General features: G+C 51.0%; 1 protein-coding gene across 13 annotated transcripts in view; it reads left to right on the top strand.

The window, feature by feature from the left end:
- The window catches only part of KIF17 (kinesin family member 17), a 196,009-nt gene that overhangs the window by 101,761 nt on the left and 78,291 nt on the right, over nt 1-15,957 (top strand). For all 13 annotated transcript variants that reach the window (XR_012897338.1, XM_075906586.1, XM_075906580.1 and 10 more), the window contains 2 exons: nt 8,343-8,490; nt 9,247-9,341. Coding sequence is in view for 12 of the 13 variants with exons in the window: in XM_075906586.1 (XP_075762701.1) it covers nt 8,343-8,490; nt 9,247-9,341 (243 nt within the window). In the remaining variant the exon portion in view is untranslated. The remainder of the gene's footprint in view (nt 1-8,342; nt 8,491-9,246; nt 9,342-15,957) is intronic.

Below are 15,957 nucleotides of genomic sequence, written 5' to 3' on the forward strand. Positions count from 1 at the left end.
GGCGGTGCAGGACTGTGCGTACTGGCCGGCCATGCGCTCAACCTCAGCCATCCAGGCTGGCAGGAAAGCCTCCCCCTTCTGCTCACATAAATTGTGCAGCACACAATATGCTGCCACCATGAGAGGGATATTGTGCTCAGCGAGGTCGACGCGTGGCATTGGCGAGGCATCGAAATCAGGCTTTCAGGAGTCCGAAGGCCCCCTCGACCACGATGCAGGCCCTGGTGAGCCTGGCATTGAAGGCCTGCCAGGAGAGGTTGAGGTGCCCTGTGTACGGCTTCATGAGCCAGGGCTGTAGGGGGTAGGCCTCATCCCCCACCAGGCAGACTGGCATGTCCACGTCCCCGACCCTGATGTGGCAGTCGGGGAAGAAGATCCCGGCCTGCAGCCTCTGGCACACGGAGGAGTTCCGGAACACTCTGGCGTCGTGTGCCTTGCCGGACCAGCCCACATTAATGTCCGTGAACTGGCCCCGGTGGTCACACATGGCCTGTAGGTGGACGGAGAAGTACCGCTTCCTGTTGATGTACTGGGAGGCCTGGTGTTCCGGGGCACAGATGGGGATGTGCTTCCCATCGATGGCCACCCCGCAGTTGGGGAAGCCGAGGGCGCCGAACCCCCAGATGACCGCATCCGGGTCGGTGAGGCGGACCACCCTGCAGAGCAGCACCCGATTGATGGCCTTGACCACCTGCGGGTGGCTGGGAGTGGTTGTTCCCTAGCACTGCCCCGTGCCCCACTCCCGGAAGCAACCCCCATGGGTGGCGTGTAGTACGTCCAGGACAGACCTAACCCTCCCGTGCGGGGCACTTTCGCCTCCTCCCCCCCCCCCCCATTTTCCCTGGGCGGCCCATCCCCTCCTTGCAGCCTCCCACCCCCTCCGGCCCAGTGGCCGGTGGGTGCCATACCTGCATGAGCACTTCTCCGACGGATCTCCCCACACCGAACAGGTTCCCGACGGATCGGTAGCTGTCCGGGGTGGAGAGCTTACACAGGGCGATGGCCACACGCTTCTAGAGGGGGATGGCGGGCCTCATGCAAGTATCCCGTTGCCGCAGAGCAGGGGCAAGCCACTTGCAGAGCTCCAGGAAGGTGTCCTTCTTCATCCTGAAGTTCTGTGTCCACTGTTCTGTCTCCCCAGTGCTCCAGGACAATGCGGTCCCACCAGTTGCTGCTGGTGTCCAGACGCCAGATGCGGCGGGGTACGCTGGCGTCTGGGCACTGCTGCCGCTCCTCCACGACCCCAGGGGAGGCCAGGGGGAGAGGCAGGGGGCTGACGTGCACCAGATGGTGCAAGGCAGCCTCCAGCCATTGCTGGCAGGCTTGCAGCAGCAAGTCCAAAAACAGGAGCAGCATGCCTAGTGTGAGTTCTGGCACCATGGTGCCAACTGCAGCGGCGTCCCCAATGGGAAGCACCGACACAGGCAGGAAGAGAGAAAAACGCTTTGCTGTCCCTCGGCAAGGTAAGCAAGGAAGCAGAAAAGCTGAGAACCGGCTGTCCATGGTGGTCCCTTTAAGCATGAGCCTCAGACAGCAGCCACACAAAGCAACTACTGAGCTGATGCCCTGCTGGAACTGGTTTCAGCTGCCCTTAAATGCGACCCAGCATCCAATCAGTGTGGACGCACTAGTTCGAATTAGCAAAACGCTAATTTGAATTAGTTTTTAAGTCTAGATGCACTAATTCGAATGATCTTAGTTCGAATTAACTAATTCGAATTGAGTTAGTTCGCATTAGTGCTGTAGTGTAGACATACCCATACTGATTTGATCTTACCTCCTTGTTCTGCTTTGTCCCTCCTTTTTCTCTGCTATTATAGCCCACACTCCCTCCCATTTCCGACCCATCTCCCAAGTCTTCATGTTCTTAATTTACCCGTGGGCTTTGGTCACCTATCCCCATCAAACCTAGTTTAAAGCCCTCCTCACTAGGGGTATGTCTACACTACCCCGCTAGTTCGAACTAGTGGGGGTAATGTAGTCATCCGCAGTTGCAAATGAAGCCCGGGATTTGAATTTCCCGGGCTTCATTTGCATGAAGCCGGCCGGCGCCATTTTTAAATGCCGGCTAGTTCGAACCCCGTGCCGCACGGCTACATGCGGCATGGAGTAGCTAGTTCGGATTAGGCTTCGTAATCCGAACTAGCTGTACACCTCGTTCCCTAGCACTCTGAGTATCTATATCAATGCTGGCTCTTTCCATGTAGTCAATTTACTATGCTTGCAACTGTAGTTCTTCTTCGAGTAGTGTCCCCGTGGGTGCTCCACTGTAGGTGAAGGGTTGCCCTGAGCCTCAGATCGGAGCTTTGTATAGCAGTTTCCCCTGTTGAGCCACGCATGCCCAGGAGGCTACGGGGCAATCCTCCCACTCCGCACCGGCAGCGGGGCGCGCTACAGCTGAGCGGCCCCGGGAGCGCTCCAAGCAGCCGGCACGGCAAGAAAAGCCGGTGCCGAAGCAAACTGCGGTGCCACTTCAAACCGCGGCACCGCTTCCAGTCCTGACGCTGCCTCAAGCTTCAGCGGCGCCGAAAGCCGCAGCACAGCTTAAAGCTGCGGTGCCGACTAAAGCCACGGCACTGCAGCAGACTGAATCACAGCCTGCTAAACGCCCGGCACCAGCTCCAACTAAGCAGCATGATGCTGCACTAACGCTGCCAGCACAACCAGACAGGCAGCCAGATGAGACTGCCAGGGATCAGCCTCAGCAGGAAACTGACCCACACAGCAGCCTGTACTATCAATGTCTGCCTTCCACATCTTACTCACCTGGGAGGTCCCCATCAAGGCTATCCCCTCCCAGGTCTATGTCACTATTATCCGGCCAAGATGCTCCTCTTCCTGAGGATGACTACCACACGTCTTATTCCTCGAGGCACGCATCTCCTAGGCAGTCCCGCTTTTACCAGTACAGAGCTCCACCACAACAGAACCCATGGCACCCATACTGGCCTTACCCACCCCCACCTTACCCACCACAATGGGGACCCTGGGAACACTGGGAGCCATGTGGATGACGCTCCCCAACTCACTCCACTCCATCTCGGAGAAGCTCATCTCGGCCGCAACCCTTACCTCCAGCAACTCCTTTGGTTGAGGAGGTGGAATGAATCTCTGACACTGAATCAGACATTCATTCAATAAATGTCACACATTCTGATGCTCCTGAATGCTTCGGCACCGGCTTTTCTTGCCGTGCCGGCTGCTTGGAGCGCTCCCTGGGCCGCTCAGCTGTAGCGCGCCCCGCTGCCGGTGCGGAGTGGGAGGATCGCCCTGTAGCCTCCTGGGCATGCGTGGCTCAACAGGGGAAACTGCTATACAAAGCTCCGATCTGAGGCTCAGGGCAACGCAGACAAGGACCAAAAAAAGAAGTTGGATTCCTTTGGCAAGAAGGTATACTCCTCTTCCACCCTACAATGAGATGAAGCAGTAGTACCATCAGATTCTGCACCAATTGATGACCTAAAACAGTTCCAGGAACTATTCAAGAGGGTAGCAACAAGCCAGAATGTTTCCCTGCAAGAGGTCCAGAAGAAACAGTACCAATTGCTAAAAAATCTCCATCCTACATTACATAGCAAGATTGCCCTGCCTATAGACGAGGCAATAATGGAGACCTCGGAAGACCTCTGGAAAACACCTGCATCCATTCAACCAACCAATAAGAGAATCAACAGGAAGTACTTTGTCCCATCAAAAGACAACGACTTTCTCTTTACACATCCACAACCTAATTCATTAGTTGTAGACTCAGCACAACAACGTGCAAAGCTCCCAGAATACAAGTTGGGCAACGCAGACAAGGACCACAAAATGTTGGACTCCTTTGGCAAGAAGGTATACTCCTCTTCCACCCTACAACTCAGAATATCGAACTACTCAGCTCTTTTAGTAAATCATGACTTTGACAATTACTCAAAACTGGGAGAACTGGTGCCACATCTCCCTGAGTCCAAAAGATCCATCTTGAAAACAACAGTTCATGAGGGCCATATGATCGCCCGCACCGCTCTCCAAACCGCAATGGATGTTGCTGACACCGCAGGCCGAACTACAGCTACAGCGGTGGTCATGCGTAGAACTTCTTGGCTCCAGTCGTCAGGAGTTCCCCGCGAACTCCAGCCTAACGGACAACATCTGCACGATGTTCTACATAAACAGACAGGGTGGAGCCCGCTCCCGCTCCTTATGCGCAGAGGCTATTCGCCTGTGGAACTCGTGCATCCGCAACCAAGTCACCCTTATAGCATCCTACTTGCCCGGAGTGGACTCCCTCAGCCGAAACTTCACCTCGGACCACGAATGGGAGTTACATACGGAGGTGACGAACTCAATTTTCCACCAGTGGGGATGGCCATTGATAGACCTCTTTGCTTCTACCCAGAACACCAAATGCCCCCAATTCTGCTCATGAGTGAGACTTGGCAAACACTCTTTGGGGGATGCCTTCCTGATCAAATGGACAGCCCCCCTACACTACGCCTTTCCTCCCATACCGCTCATCCCAAGAGTCCTGCGCAAGATCCTGAGACACAAAGCCCTAGTCATCCTGATTGCGCCATCATGGTCTCGCCAAACCTGGTACCCATTCCTTCACAGGCTAGCGGTCCAGCCTCCCTACCCACTACCGTACCGGATAGACCTACTATCTCAGGACAACGGCAAGATATTGCATCCACAACTCAATACCCTGCATCTTCAGGCATGGCTTTTCTCTGGTTCTCGGAGGTAGAAGATCGCTGCTCCCAGCGAGTAAAAGACATCCTCCTCCACAGCAGGACACAGTCTACTCGGAAAACTTACCAACAGAAATGGACACGTTTCTGTCACTGGTGTCAGCGAGCCAAAGTGGAGCTCCGTGTCTCACCACTAGATAGCATCCTAGACTACATTCTGGACCTTAAAGCATCAGGACTCTCAATCTCCTCCCTAAGAGTACACCTCTCTGCAATAGCAGCATTTCATACGTCAGTAGATGGCTTCTCCATTTGTAACCGTCCTACTACAAAAAGATTCCTCAAGGGACTCCAGAATGTGTATCCACCACATAGGGCCCCCCCCCCCCCTCTGTGGGACCTAAATCTTGTTTTGAACTGCCTCACCAGACCTCCCTTTGAGCCACTGGCAACAGTGCCACTTCCTTTCCTTTTTATGAAGGTCTGTTTCCTCTTAGCCATCACCTCAGTCAGGAGGGTGAGCGAACTCGGAGCATTAATGTCAGAGCCTCCTTACACAGTTTTCCCAAAGGATAGGGTCATACTTAGACCCCACCCTACATTTTTGCCAAAGGTTTGTACAGAATTCCATCTCAACGATCCGATCGTGTTACCTACCTTTTTCCCAAAACTGCATTCATCGCAGACAGATGCCAGCCTGCACACTTTGGACATCCGGAGGGCTCTGGCCTTCTTCCTAGAAAGAACAAAACCATTTTGTAAATCTGAAAGACTTTTTATCTCCATTGCTGAATGATCCCAAGGGACACCAATATCAACGCAACGAATCTCAAAGTGGATATCGACATGCATAATTAAGTGCCACTCTCTGGGCAATAGACCGCTGCTATGCCCACCACGAATGCATTCTACTCAAGCCACGGCTGCTTCAACAGCCTTTCTGGGCAATGTCCCCTTAAGAGACATTTACCAGGCAGCAACATGGTCTTCAGATCATACCTTTGCTAAACATTACGCTATTCTTCCACAACTTAAGAGTGACTCAGCAGTTGCCACGGCAGTGCTCTCCACCACTGCCAAGCATTGACTCCGGCTCCCTCCAGCCATATTCTGGATACTGCTTTGTAGTTACCTACAGTGGAGCACCCACGGGGACACTACTCGAAGAAGAAAAGGGAGTTACTCACCTTGTGCAGTAACGAGTGTTCTTCGAGATATGTGTCCCTGTGGGTGCTCCACGACCCTCCCTGCCTCCCCTCTGCTCGGAGTCGAAATTGCTCGGGCGGAGACGAGGAACTGAAAGGGAGGGGGTTGAGTCACGCTCCTCAGGAGGCGGGAAGGGCTCGAGACACCTCCTGGGCATGCGTGGCTCAACAGGGGAAACTGCTATACAAAGCTCCGATCTGAGGCTCAGGGCGACTCTCTACCTACAGTGGAGCACCCACGGGGACACCCATCTCGAAAAACACTCATTACTGCACAAGGTGAGTAACTCCCTTTTTTGTTTTGATAATAAAAAATTGGGAGGTGGGGGTTGCTAATTAACCAGAATTGGTTGATAGTTGTGTCCTTAGGACTCAATGCCTAGTTACAAGGGCAGAGTCCATCGTTGCCTGTGGATTCCCTCTGGTTTTCCCAACTCCAAGCAAAACAGGTTGGGGCGGCGGGGGGAGTGTTTTACCTTTAGGGAGGGAATTTCCCAAGTGATCTCTCCTGATTTTCTTGAAATTCCTTGGATGGTGGCAGCGGGTCCCCCAAAATCTGGGTATTGGATTTTGGGGGTAAGTTTTTGTACCAGAGCCTGTACAGGCAAGGTTTTGGAGTGCTCTTGTATGCCCCCAATTTCTGCATTCATCATGTAGAACAGAGTGGGGAACAGCCTTGACACCTGGCTTTGTGCTGCTTCCGGAAGTGGTCACTATGTGGCCACATGCTTCTGCATGGTGTGCACGGTCCATAGGCGCTGCTCCTGCAACTCCCACTGGCTGCAGATTCCTTCAGTTCCTGGAGCTCCGAAGAGCCATTCAGACTTTTAATGGCCTGGCAACCCTCGCTTCCCACACAGCAAGGCATGCCAGACTCACAGTGGGGCTCTGAGCCTTGAGGCTTCTTGCCATAGGCTGGATGAAATTAAACAGTAGCCAGGAACCTAGTGACAGGCTGTAAGTGCCCAATCCATGCCTTTTTGGCAGACTGGGCAGAGAGATCAGAGGTGAAAGTGCTAGAGGTAGTGAGCTCTTCTCCCATTCTTAAAGAAGTTTCCGCCAAGGCAGGTAGCGTTATCAGGTGGCTTAAAAAAAAATACTGGATACACTTGATCTCAGATGGGCGGGGGGAGGGACACCGGCCGGCAGGGGAGCGGGGCTGGCTGGGAGGATGTGTGAGTGTGTGTGGGGAAACCGGCTGGCAGGAAGCTGGTCTGGCCGGGAGGGGGTCAGGGAAGATCGGGAGAAGGAGGGGGAAAGAACCGACCGCCAGGAAGCAGGGTTGGCCAGGATGGGGTTGTGGGGAGTGGGGCTGGCTGGGGAGACAGCGGGGGGGAAAGAATCAGCTGGTGGGGAGTGGGACTGACCCAGGAGCACTCAGATCTCGGGGCGCTACCCATCCAGTGCCTGGTCCTGGTGAAACTCAGGCGAGTCCAGCCCCAGGGATTCCCTCCTGGCCCCCTTTCCCCCCCACATAGTTGCGTATGTCTGTTATTTTCTTATTTTTTTTCCTGAACAGAACCCTCAAATACCGGACTGTCTGGTTCAAAACCGGACACCTGGCAACCCTAAAGGCAGGGGTGGGCAAAAGGGCCTCCATGGGCCGGATCCAGTCCACCAAGTGAGTTGATCCGACCCACAGAGGTCCTGCTGCTCCCCCCTCCTGCCCCCAGGCCAATCAGGCCTGGGTGTAGGGGGAGTGTGCATAGTGTCCTCATGCCCTGCCCCTGCCCTGCAAGGAGTGCGTGGCACTTAGAAGCACTGCACACTCCTAGCAGGGTGGGAGGATGTTCCTTGCAGGGCGGGGACAGGGCGGGAGGAGACTTTGCGCACTCGCCTTTGCCCCTGCTCCTAGGCCAATCAGGGCTTGGAGGCACCTGAAGTCTACTCCTGCCCTGCGAAGGGCTCAGCACTTAAAGTCACTTGACTCTAAACACAGCGCTCCCTTGCAGGGCGGGGGCTGCAAGAGACTTACATTGCTCCCCATCCCAGGCCCTGATTGACCTGGAGGCAGCAGGGGGGAACACATGAAGTCTCTTCCCACCACCATAGGCACAGGTACCTAGAGGGAACCGCCAGCTGCTCGGAACAGTTGGCGGTTCTCTTTCGGGGGCGGGAGGCAAAGACTTTGTGTGCTCCCCAACCCCAGACCAATCAGGGCCTGTGGGTGGGAAAGCAAGAAGTATTCTGACCCTGCCCTTTTGGGGCGGCCCAAAAATTATTTTCCACTCCTGCTCCAAGGCCTGGTTGAGTCATGCTGGCATCACTGCAGTGCATCAACTCTTCGTGGCCGGTAGATACAACATTTATCCATTTAAAACAGAGTGGAAAATTACTGTGAAAACAGATCTGTTAATTGAATGCAAGGGAAGTGACAAGCAGCCCCGAGTGAGTGGGGATGGTCAGAAGCAGACCATTGCAATATGCCATGCCAAACTGTCCATGTCCTCGTTATGTCTTTTAGGAGTATGAGGCGAGGCTGGCCCAGCTGAAGGCAGACTATGAAGCTGAGCAGGAGTCGCGCGCCCGACTTGAGGAGGACATCAATACCATGCGAACTTCCTACAACCTCAAGCTGTCCAGTCTGGAGGAAAACCTTAGGAAAGAAGCAGGTAGGAACAGGGAAAATCTATAGAAGTCTTATCTCTGGAAGGGAGGAGACCAGAGAGCAGAGAGGATGTAACCCAGTGGACTAACAACTGTATTCAATAGAACTTTACAGTTTGGGCCACCACAAGAGCACTTAGCTTCAATAAAATATTTGAACTGCAAAGATGACAGGTCCCATCAAGCATTGCTGTACAATAAGCTACTTGGTTTGGCACAAGCTACACTACTGTGCACAATATGCATCAATCTTCTCCATTATATGTGAATTAGAAGTGCCCCTTCAACGCTTGGTCAGTAGTCAACATGGCCTGTCAACTAGGCAAAGTTTGGGGATTCCTGTGAGAATTGCGACTTGCTGCAGCCATGCTATAGTATTATCCTTATTTGTTTTCAGTGCTGCTTAGGAGCAAGTTGAGCTAGCTACTGACTGTACCCCAAAGAGTTCACTATAGTAGTTCTCTTACCCGTGTTCACAGTAGTTGATTGACTCAGACATTTTATAACTCAAAATGATGATTTTTCTTTGATCATAAACCCCCATCCCTAGAGACATAGTTTTATCATCCTTGGGGAAAACTGCTGTTTTCATGCAGGATGGTATCTGGGTCTCATGGTTTCTCCTGAACAGGGTGGGGTGGCAAATGGCAGCTGTTTTGCACACTAATATGTTGTTAGCACAAATATTGGGTGATATTTTCATGCTGTAGTCCTGCAGAGCTCATAGCTAAAAGTTCAGGGTGTTTTCTCCTGTGTTCCAGATGCTGTCCTGAGGGTTGAAACCCTCCCTGACCAGGCACCTTTGTCTTCAGGCCTTGTTGTCACCATCACAGAAACAGAACAAGTGTCCAACAAGGTACTCATCAGAACAATGCTACTTATTGGACAAAAGGAACAAATCTAGCTGCCTGTCCACTATGTCTATGAGGTTCATGAATACTCATTGAAGGATATATTTATCTAGCCATGGTGCAGCTGCTTCTGGGGTGGAACATGGCAGCTGTTTAACAGTGCATAGCAGAACTAGTAGCATAAGAAATTAAGAATCACACAGCCAATTGAAAATATACAGGGAAATAGAGCTTTCCCAGTGCCAAAACCAGATTCCAAGCATTACCATATCCCTGAGGGTAATGTGACAATCTTAGTGGCTTGTGCTGCAGTGGAAAGTAGCAAAATGACGTTCTTCAGCGAGTGGTGTCCCTGTGGGTGCTCCACTCAGGTCTCAGTGGGTATGTCTAGACTACATGGCTCTGTTGCTAGAGCCATGTAGATTAGTTTACTAGACATACCCAAATGAAGCGGCGATTTAAATAATCGCTACTTCATTTAAATTAAAATGGCGGCTGCGCTGAGCCGATCAGCTGTTTGTCGGCTCAGCACGCTAGTCTGGAAGCTCCGCGGTCGACATCAAAGGCATTTGTCAACCGCCCCGGTAAACCTCATCCCACGAGGCATAACGGGATGATCGACAAATACCTTTGATGTTAACCGCAGAGTGTCCAGACTAGCGCGCTGAGCCGACAAACAGCTGATCGGCTCAGCGCAGCAGCCATTTTAATTTAAATGAAGCGGCGATTATTTAAATTGCTGCTTCGTTTGGGTATGTCTAGTAAACTAATCTACATGGCTCTGGTGACAGAGCCATGTAGTCTAGATATACCCACTGAGACCTGAGTGGAGCACCCACAGGGACGCCACTCGCTGAAGAACGTCATTTTGCTACTTTTCACTGCAGCACAAGCCACTAAGATTGTCACATTACCCTCACGGATATGGTAATGCTTGGAATCTGGTTTTGGCACTGGGTATCAGTGTGTCTTTGCACTGCCGATCAGAGGTTTTTGGTGAGCAGTGCCCCTTGCGCCACACCTACGCACCCAGCATCTTGCACCCCTGCCGTTCATCGAGTGCGTGCGCAGCATGAGCCCCGTCAGTTCATTTTCTACCATCCTTGGCTGAAGACAGAGTCAGAACAGTGCTCTTCTTCCCAGCAGAAAAACAAGAAAAACCTTTTCCTCATAATTTAGTCAATTATAGTTAGCTTTAACGTATAGTGTTAAAAAAAAGCAAGCACCACCGCGCGGCTTTTCTTCTTCTACATGCCGGGTTCCCCCGGCTTTAAAAGATGCAACTCATGCCGAGACTCAGTGCCTATTTCTGGTGGCCAGGCCTCATGTGTTAAATACCTGGGAGAGTCTCATGCAGCACACAAGAGCCCTCACTGTCAGAACATGACAGCCAGAGCCAGAAAAGACTACAAAATGCGGCTTAAAAACCTCCTCTGGGAGAAGGTCCTACAACATACGCAGGACAAACCTGAGGACATACGGGGACAGCAGAAGCCTGCTGACAGGGCTGCTTCACCACTCTGCAAAGGCTCACAAGACTCATAGGCTTCCCCGGCATGCTCATGCCCAGAGCCTCTTGTTCCCCGGTGCCACCAGTCTCTGGCAATGCAAGTCTGAACTAGCCAGGAGAGCTGAGTCAGAACCTAAGCGCACCACACCAGTCGGTGCTGCTAAGGCAGCAGCACCCACAAAGCCGCATATGCCACCACCACCAGCTCCTACAAGTGCCTCTACGGTGCCTGAACAAACTGGTTAGACCGAACTTGATTACGTTCTGGTACTTCAGCATAAAAAAGCACTGCACAAGATGCAGCACTTACAAAAATCTCCTCAGGCAGGCACACTGCTCACATCAGGATCTTGCTCACCATGCTCCTCAGTGGTCTTTCATACCCAGGGGCACACTTATATTCCAGAAAGGGTTCCCCACTCTCCTACGCTGCTTTCACCAAGAACTGATTATGGCAGCAGGTATAGGAGCAGATTTTCATCATGCCATTCATCTCCGTCCAGGTTAATGGCCTCCTGGAATTTATATCGGGATCATTCCCTACAACACCACCCCATGTGGTCCAACCAACCACGGATGTATCCCCCACAAGAGTTCCAGACTCAATGGGCCCTCTGGAAACCATGGCAAGGGTAAAGGCCACCTTTCTCCCATGGCTATTACTCGAGATACAGTGCCTAAAGCACAACAATACACTTCTGTGCACTCCCCAACCATATCTGTGCATTCCTTACTGTCTCACCCGCCCTCAGTAATGTCATAAGCGGGTTCCAATGATAACGATAACTTACCTCATTCAGTCTTGGAGGGTTCCTCACACGACCCCAGATCCACTAGACTAGACTGAGCAGTCTTTCAAATATCGCCCTCTCCACTGGCAGATGATTTAAAACAATTTCAAGAATTATTCAGTCACAAGACATTACACTCCAACAGGTACAAGCCAAACAATACAAATTACTGACAATACTACAACCCATGGCATCCTCAAAGATAGTCCTACCCATCAATGAAGCTATCCTGGTGCCATCAGACATTCTGTGGCAAAATCCAGCATCTATCTCCCCCACAAACCGCTGGGTGGATAGAAAATATTTTGTCCCTGCAAAAGGATATGGACTTCCTCTTCACACATCCCCAGCCAAACTCACTGGTTTTAGATTCAGTTAATCATAAGGCTAAGAACCCACAATTTAAGTCTATACCCCACAACAAAGAGCATAAGCTGCTTGATATCTTTGGCTACAAAGTGTACTCTTTTGCCACCCTCCAATTCAGGATGTCAAATTATACAGCCCTCCTGACCAACTACCATCATGCCAACTATGCCAAACTACAGGACCTGCTGCAGGACCATCCTGACATTAAGAGACCGCACCTTCAGTCCATCATTAAGGAGGGTTGTTGCTGCCACTGTGGCTAGAGCCACTGCCACAGCCATCGTAATGCATAGGGCCTCGTGGCTACAGTCATCAGAGGTCCCAAAAGAATTGCAATCGAAGGTGGAAATCCTCCCCTTTAATAGAAAACAGCTATTTGCCACTAAGACAGATGAGGTCCTACACTCAAGGAAGGACTCTCGGACCACACTCCTCACTTTGGAGGTGTACACCCTACCTAGTAAGAAACGCAAGTACCCCACATACCAAAGGCCAAGGGACTATAATTATAATTATTACAGGCAAAACCAAAAGCCATATGACAACAGGCCTAAGCAACGCCTGAACAGGAGGAGGACGCAGCAAAATCAGCCCTCCACTCAATTGACCTCATACAAGCAACAAATTTGAAGTCGTGGTTGGGGCGACCACCCCACAGTTCCAGTGCATTCCAGTGCCACCTTTCATCACCACCTGAAACCAACAGTGGGCCCAAATCACTACAGACAAATGGGTCCTGGAAATTATCAAATCAGGTTATACAATCCCCTTCACATCCATGCCCCCTACCCAATCCCCTACCCCGTCCCTCTTCAGGGACCCATCTCACGAGCCCATATTACAAGCAGAGATGCAAAAGTTGCTCACCCTAGGGGCAATAGAACCCATTCCTGCAGAATATCGAGGAAGAGGGTTCTACTCCAACTATCTCCCAACAGCCAAAAAGATGGAGATGGAGACCAATCCTGGATCTCAGGAAACTCAACAAGTTCATCCTCAACGCAAAATTCAGGATGGCAACCCTGGCAACTATCATACCTGCACTGGACAAAGAGGACTGATTCTCAGCCCTCAACCTCCAAGATGCATATTTTCATGTAACCATACACCTGGCCCACAAGAGGTTTCTCAGATTCATTGTAGGTCAAGACCATTACCAGTACAGGGTACTCCCCTTTGGTATCTTTACAGCCCCTCAAGTGTTCTCCAAGATGCTAGCTGTAGTCACAGCCTTCCTCAGAAGACAGTATGTTATCATCTTCCCTTACCTCAAAGACTGTCTTATCAAGGGCTTCACTCGTCAACAAAATATAACTATGACAACCGCTACCAGAGAATGTTTTTTCTGTCTTGGCCTGCTTATCAATATACAAAAGTCCACCATACAGCCCACACAAAGATAGAATTTATCAGGGCACTCCTAGACCCAGTATCAGCAAGTGCCTACCTGCCATCAAAAAGATTTAAGGCAACCTGTGACCTCATTTGGGGAGTCAAGCAGACGCCTTTTTCCGAAGTCTGGACCTGCCTCCAATTATTGGAGCGCATGGCGGCCACAACCTTCATGGTCCTATTCGCGAGGCTACACATGTGCTGCCTACAGAATTGGCTCACAACTACCTATATCCCAATCCGACACAGCCTCGTGAAGCACCTCACGCTTCCTCCACCCATACTGCAATCTCTTGACTGGTGGACTTCTCCAACCAACATACTTGCCGGTATACCCTTCCACCGCCCAGATCCATTAGTAACTATAACGACAGACACTTATGAGTTGGGGTGCCCATTGTGGTGCGAAGTCAATACAGAGCACATGGTTCCAATGGGAAAGACACTTCCATATCAACATCCTGAAACTCAGGGCCATTCACAATGCATGCGCCCGTTTTCTTTCTCTAATAAAGGGCAGGACCATTCGTGTCCTCATGGATAACACACCCTCTATGTTCTATGTCAACTGACAGGGGAGTGCCCAATCACACTCACTATGTGCCAAAGCAATCAGATTTTGGAACTGGTGTATCAGGAATCAAATAACTCCAACCCGCCACATATATACCGGGATAGCAGAATATGAGGGCCGACAAGCTGAGCAGATGCTTCTCAGACCAACACGAGTGGGAGATCAATACCAATATTCTCCTCTCCGTTTTCTGCAAATGGGGTTTTCCAACTATAGACCTTTTTGCAACACCACTCAACCGCACATGCCACAAGTTCTGCTCCTGTCATAACCATGAGAGATGGCCAGCAGCCTGGGAACTAAGGGGTTAACCTAGTCAGGTATCTGGTCAGCCAATGGTAAGGCAGGTAGAGATTTCAAACTGGGACAAAGGGATTTTTAACTTTTTCCCCCTTCGTCTGAGTCAGAGCAGTTTCTTCCAAGTAACAAGGAGATGGGAAGGCCTGTCTCCCTCCAATAAAAGTCTCCTCAAAATGTATAAGTAGGGCAAAGTTAGATCATCCGTCAGGTTTTATTATTTTTCTGGTTTGAGACTGTGGAAATGATGTCTGTGTTGCTAAAAGTGGTTTTTCCTCTCTTTTGTAACTAAGTCCTGAGCCCAGGGGATTCCCCTGAATATCTAGATTAATTGGTGGCTCTTTTCATCTAGCCACGTTATATTGTGGGCAACTATGGTTTTGTTTTGATAATAAAAGTTTGTTTTCTTTTTTTAATTAACCTGGTATTGGTTCATTTCTGTGTCCTGGAAAATCTGTCTGTGGATATCTGCTTGCCTCTGACCAGGGGACAGCTACCACAGACTGCAGCTTGTATTTTCTTTTTTCTTTTTCAAGCTCTTTGGGGAAAAGAGCTTGAGGTATCCCTGAAGTTTTTAGGGAGGAGATTTCCCAAGTGATCTCTTCCCTTGTTTTTCTTGGAAGGTTGGCAGCAGTTTTCTTGGGGTGCTGGCAGCGGTTTTCTTGGGGTGCTGGCTGTGGTTTTTATACTCCAGAGTCCAGGTATTAGGATTTTGGGGGAGTTTTTGTACCTAAGCCTGAAGAGATATGGTTTTGAGGTGCTTTTGTGGGCCCCACTTAAAATTCCTTTGTCCCAGTTTGAAATCCCTACCTGCCTTACCATTGGCTGACCAGATACCTGGCTAAGTTAACCCCTTAGTCCCCCGGCTGCTGGCCATCCCTCATGGTTATGACAGCTCCCGTGCAGAATTGGGCAAGAGGTCAGAGGGGGATGCCTTCACCATGCGCTGGACGGCTCCCCTACTCTACGCTTTTCCACCAATCCCTCTTCTCCCCAGGGTGATCAACAAGATCCAATTCGACCAGGCCACAGTAATTTGAATAGCCCCCGCCTGGCCGAGACAACCCTGTTTCCTTTACCTACACTACCTGTCAATAGACCAACCCGTTCCCCTCCCGCTGTGCCGAACCTCCTGATGCAGCACCATGGCAGGACATGCATCTGAACATCAAAACCTTGAAACTCACGGCATGGCTTCTCCATGCTTCTGGAATGAAGAACTTACCTGTTCAGACAGGGTCAGACACATCCTACTGAACAGTTGATGGCCCTCCTCGAGAAGGGCACCCTTTGAACAATCATTCACGACATGCAATTTACATCCCAATACTGTTCCCAGTACCGTGCTATAGTATCTCATGGACCTCAGTGACATGGGTCTCTCCATCAGCTCTATCCAGGTCCACCTGGTGGCGGTCCCGGTGTTCCACGAACCTGTGGACGACTACTCTCTCTTTGCATATCCAATGGTGAAAAGGTTTCTTACAGGCCTGCAGAAAACACACCCAAACCTGTGCCACCTGGTGCCACCGTGGGACCTGAACTTGGTCCTCAACACACTCACCAGGTCACCCTTCGAGTTACTACCCACTACACCACCACAATATGTATCTATGAAGGTGGCCTTCATACTGGCAATAACATCAGCAAGATGGGTAGGTGAAATTGCAGCCCTCATGGCAGATCCA

Source organism: Pelodiscus sinensis, chromosome 23, assembly GCF_049634645.1.
Source record: "Pelodiscus sinensis isolate JC-2024 chromosome 23, ASM4963464v1, whole genome shotgun sequence".
In the NCBI taxonomy this organism is placed as follows: Eukaryota; Metazoa; Chordata; order Testudines; family Trionychidae; genus Pelodiscus; species Pelodiscus sinensis.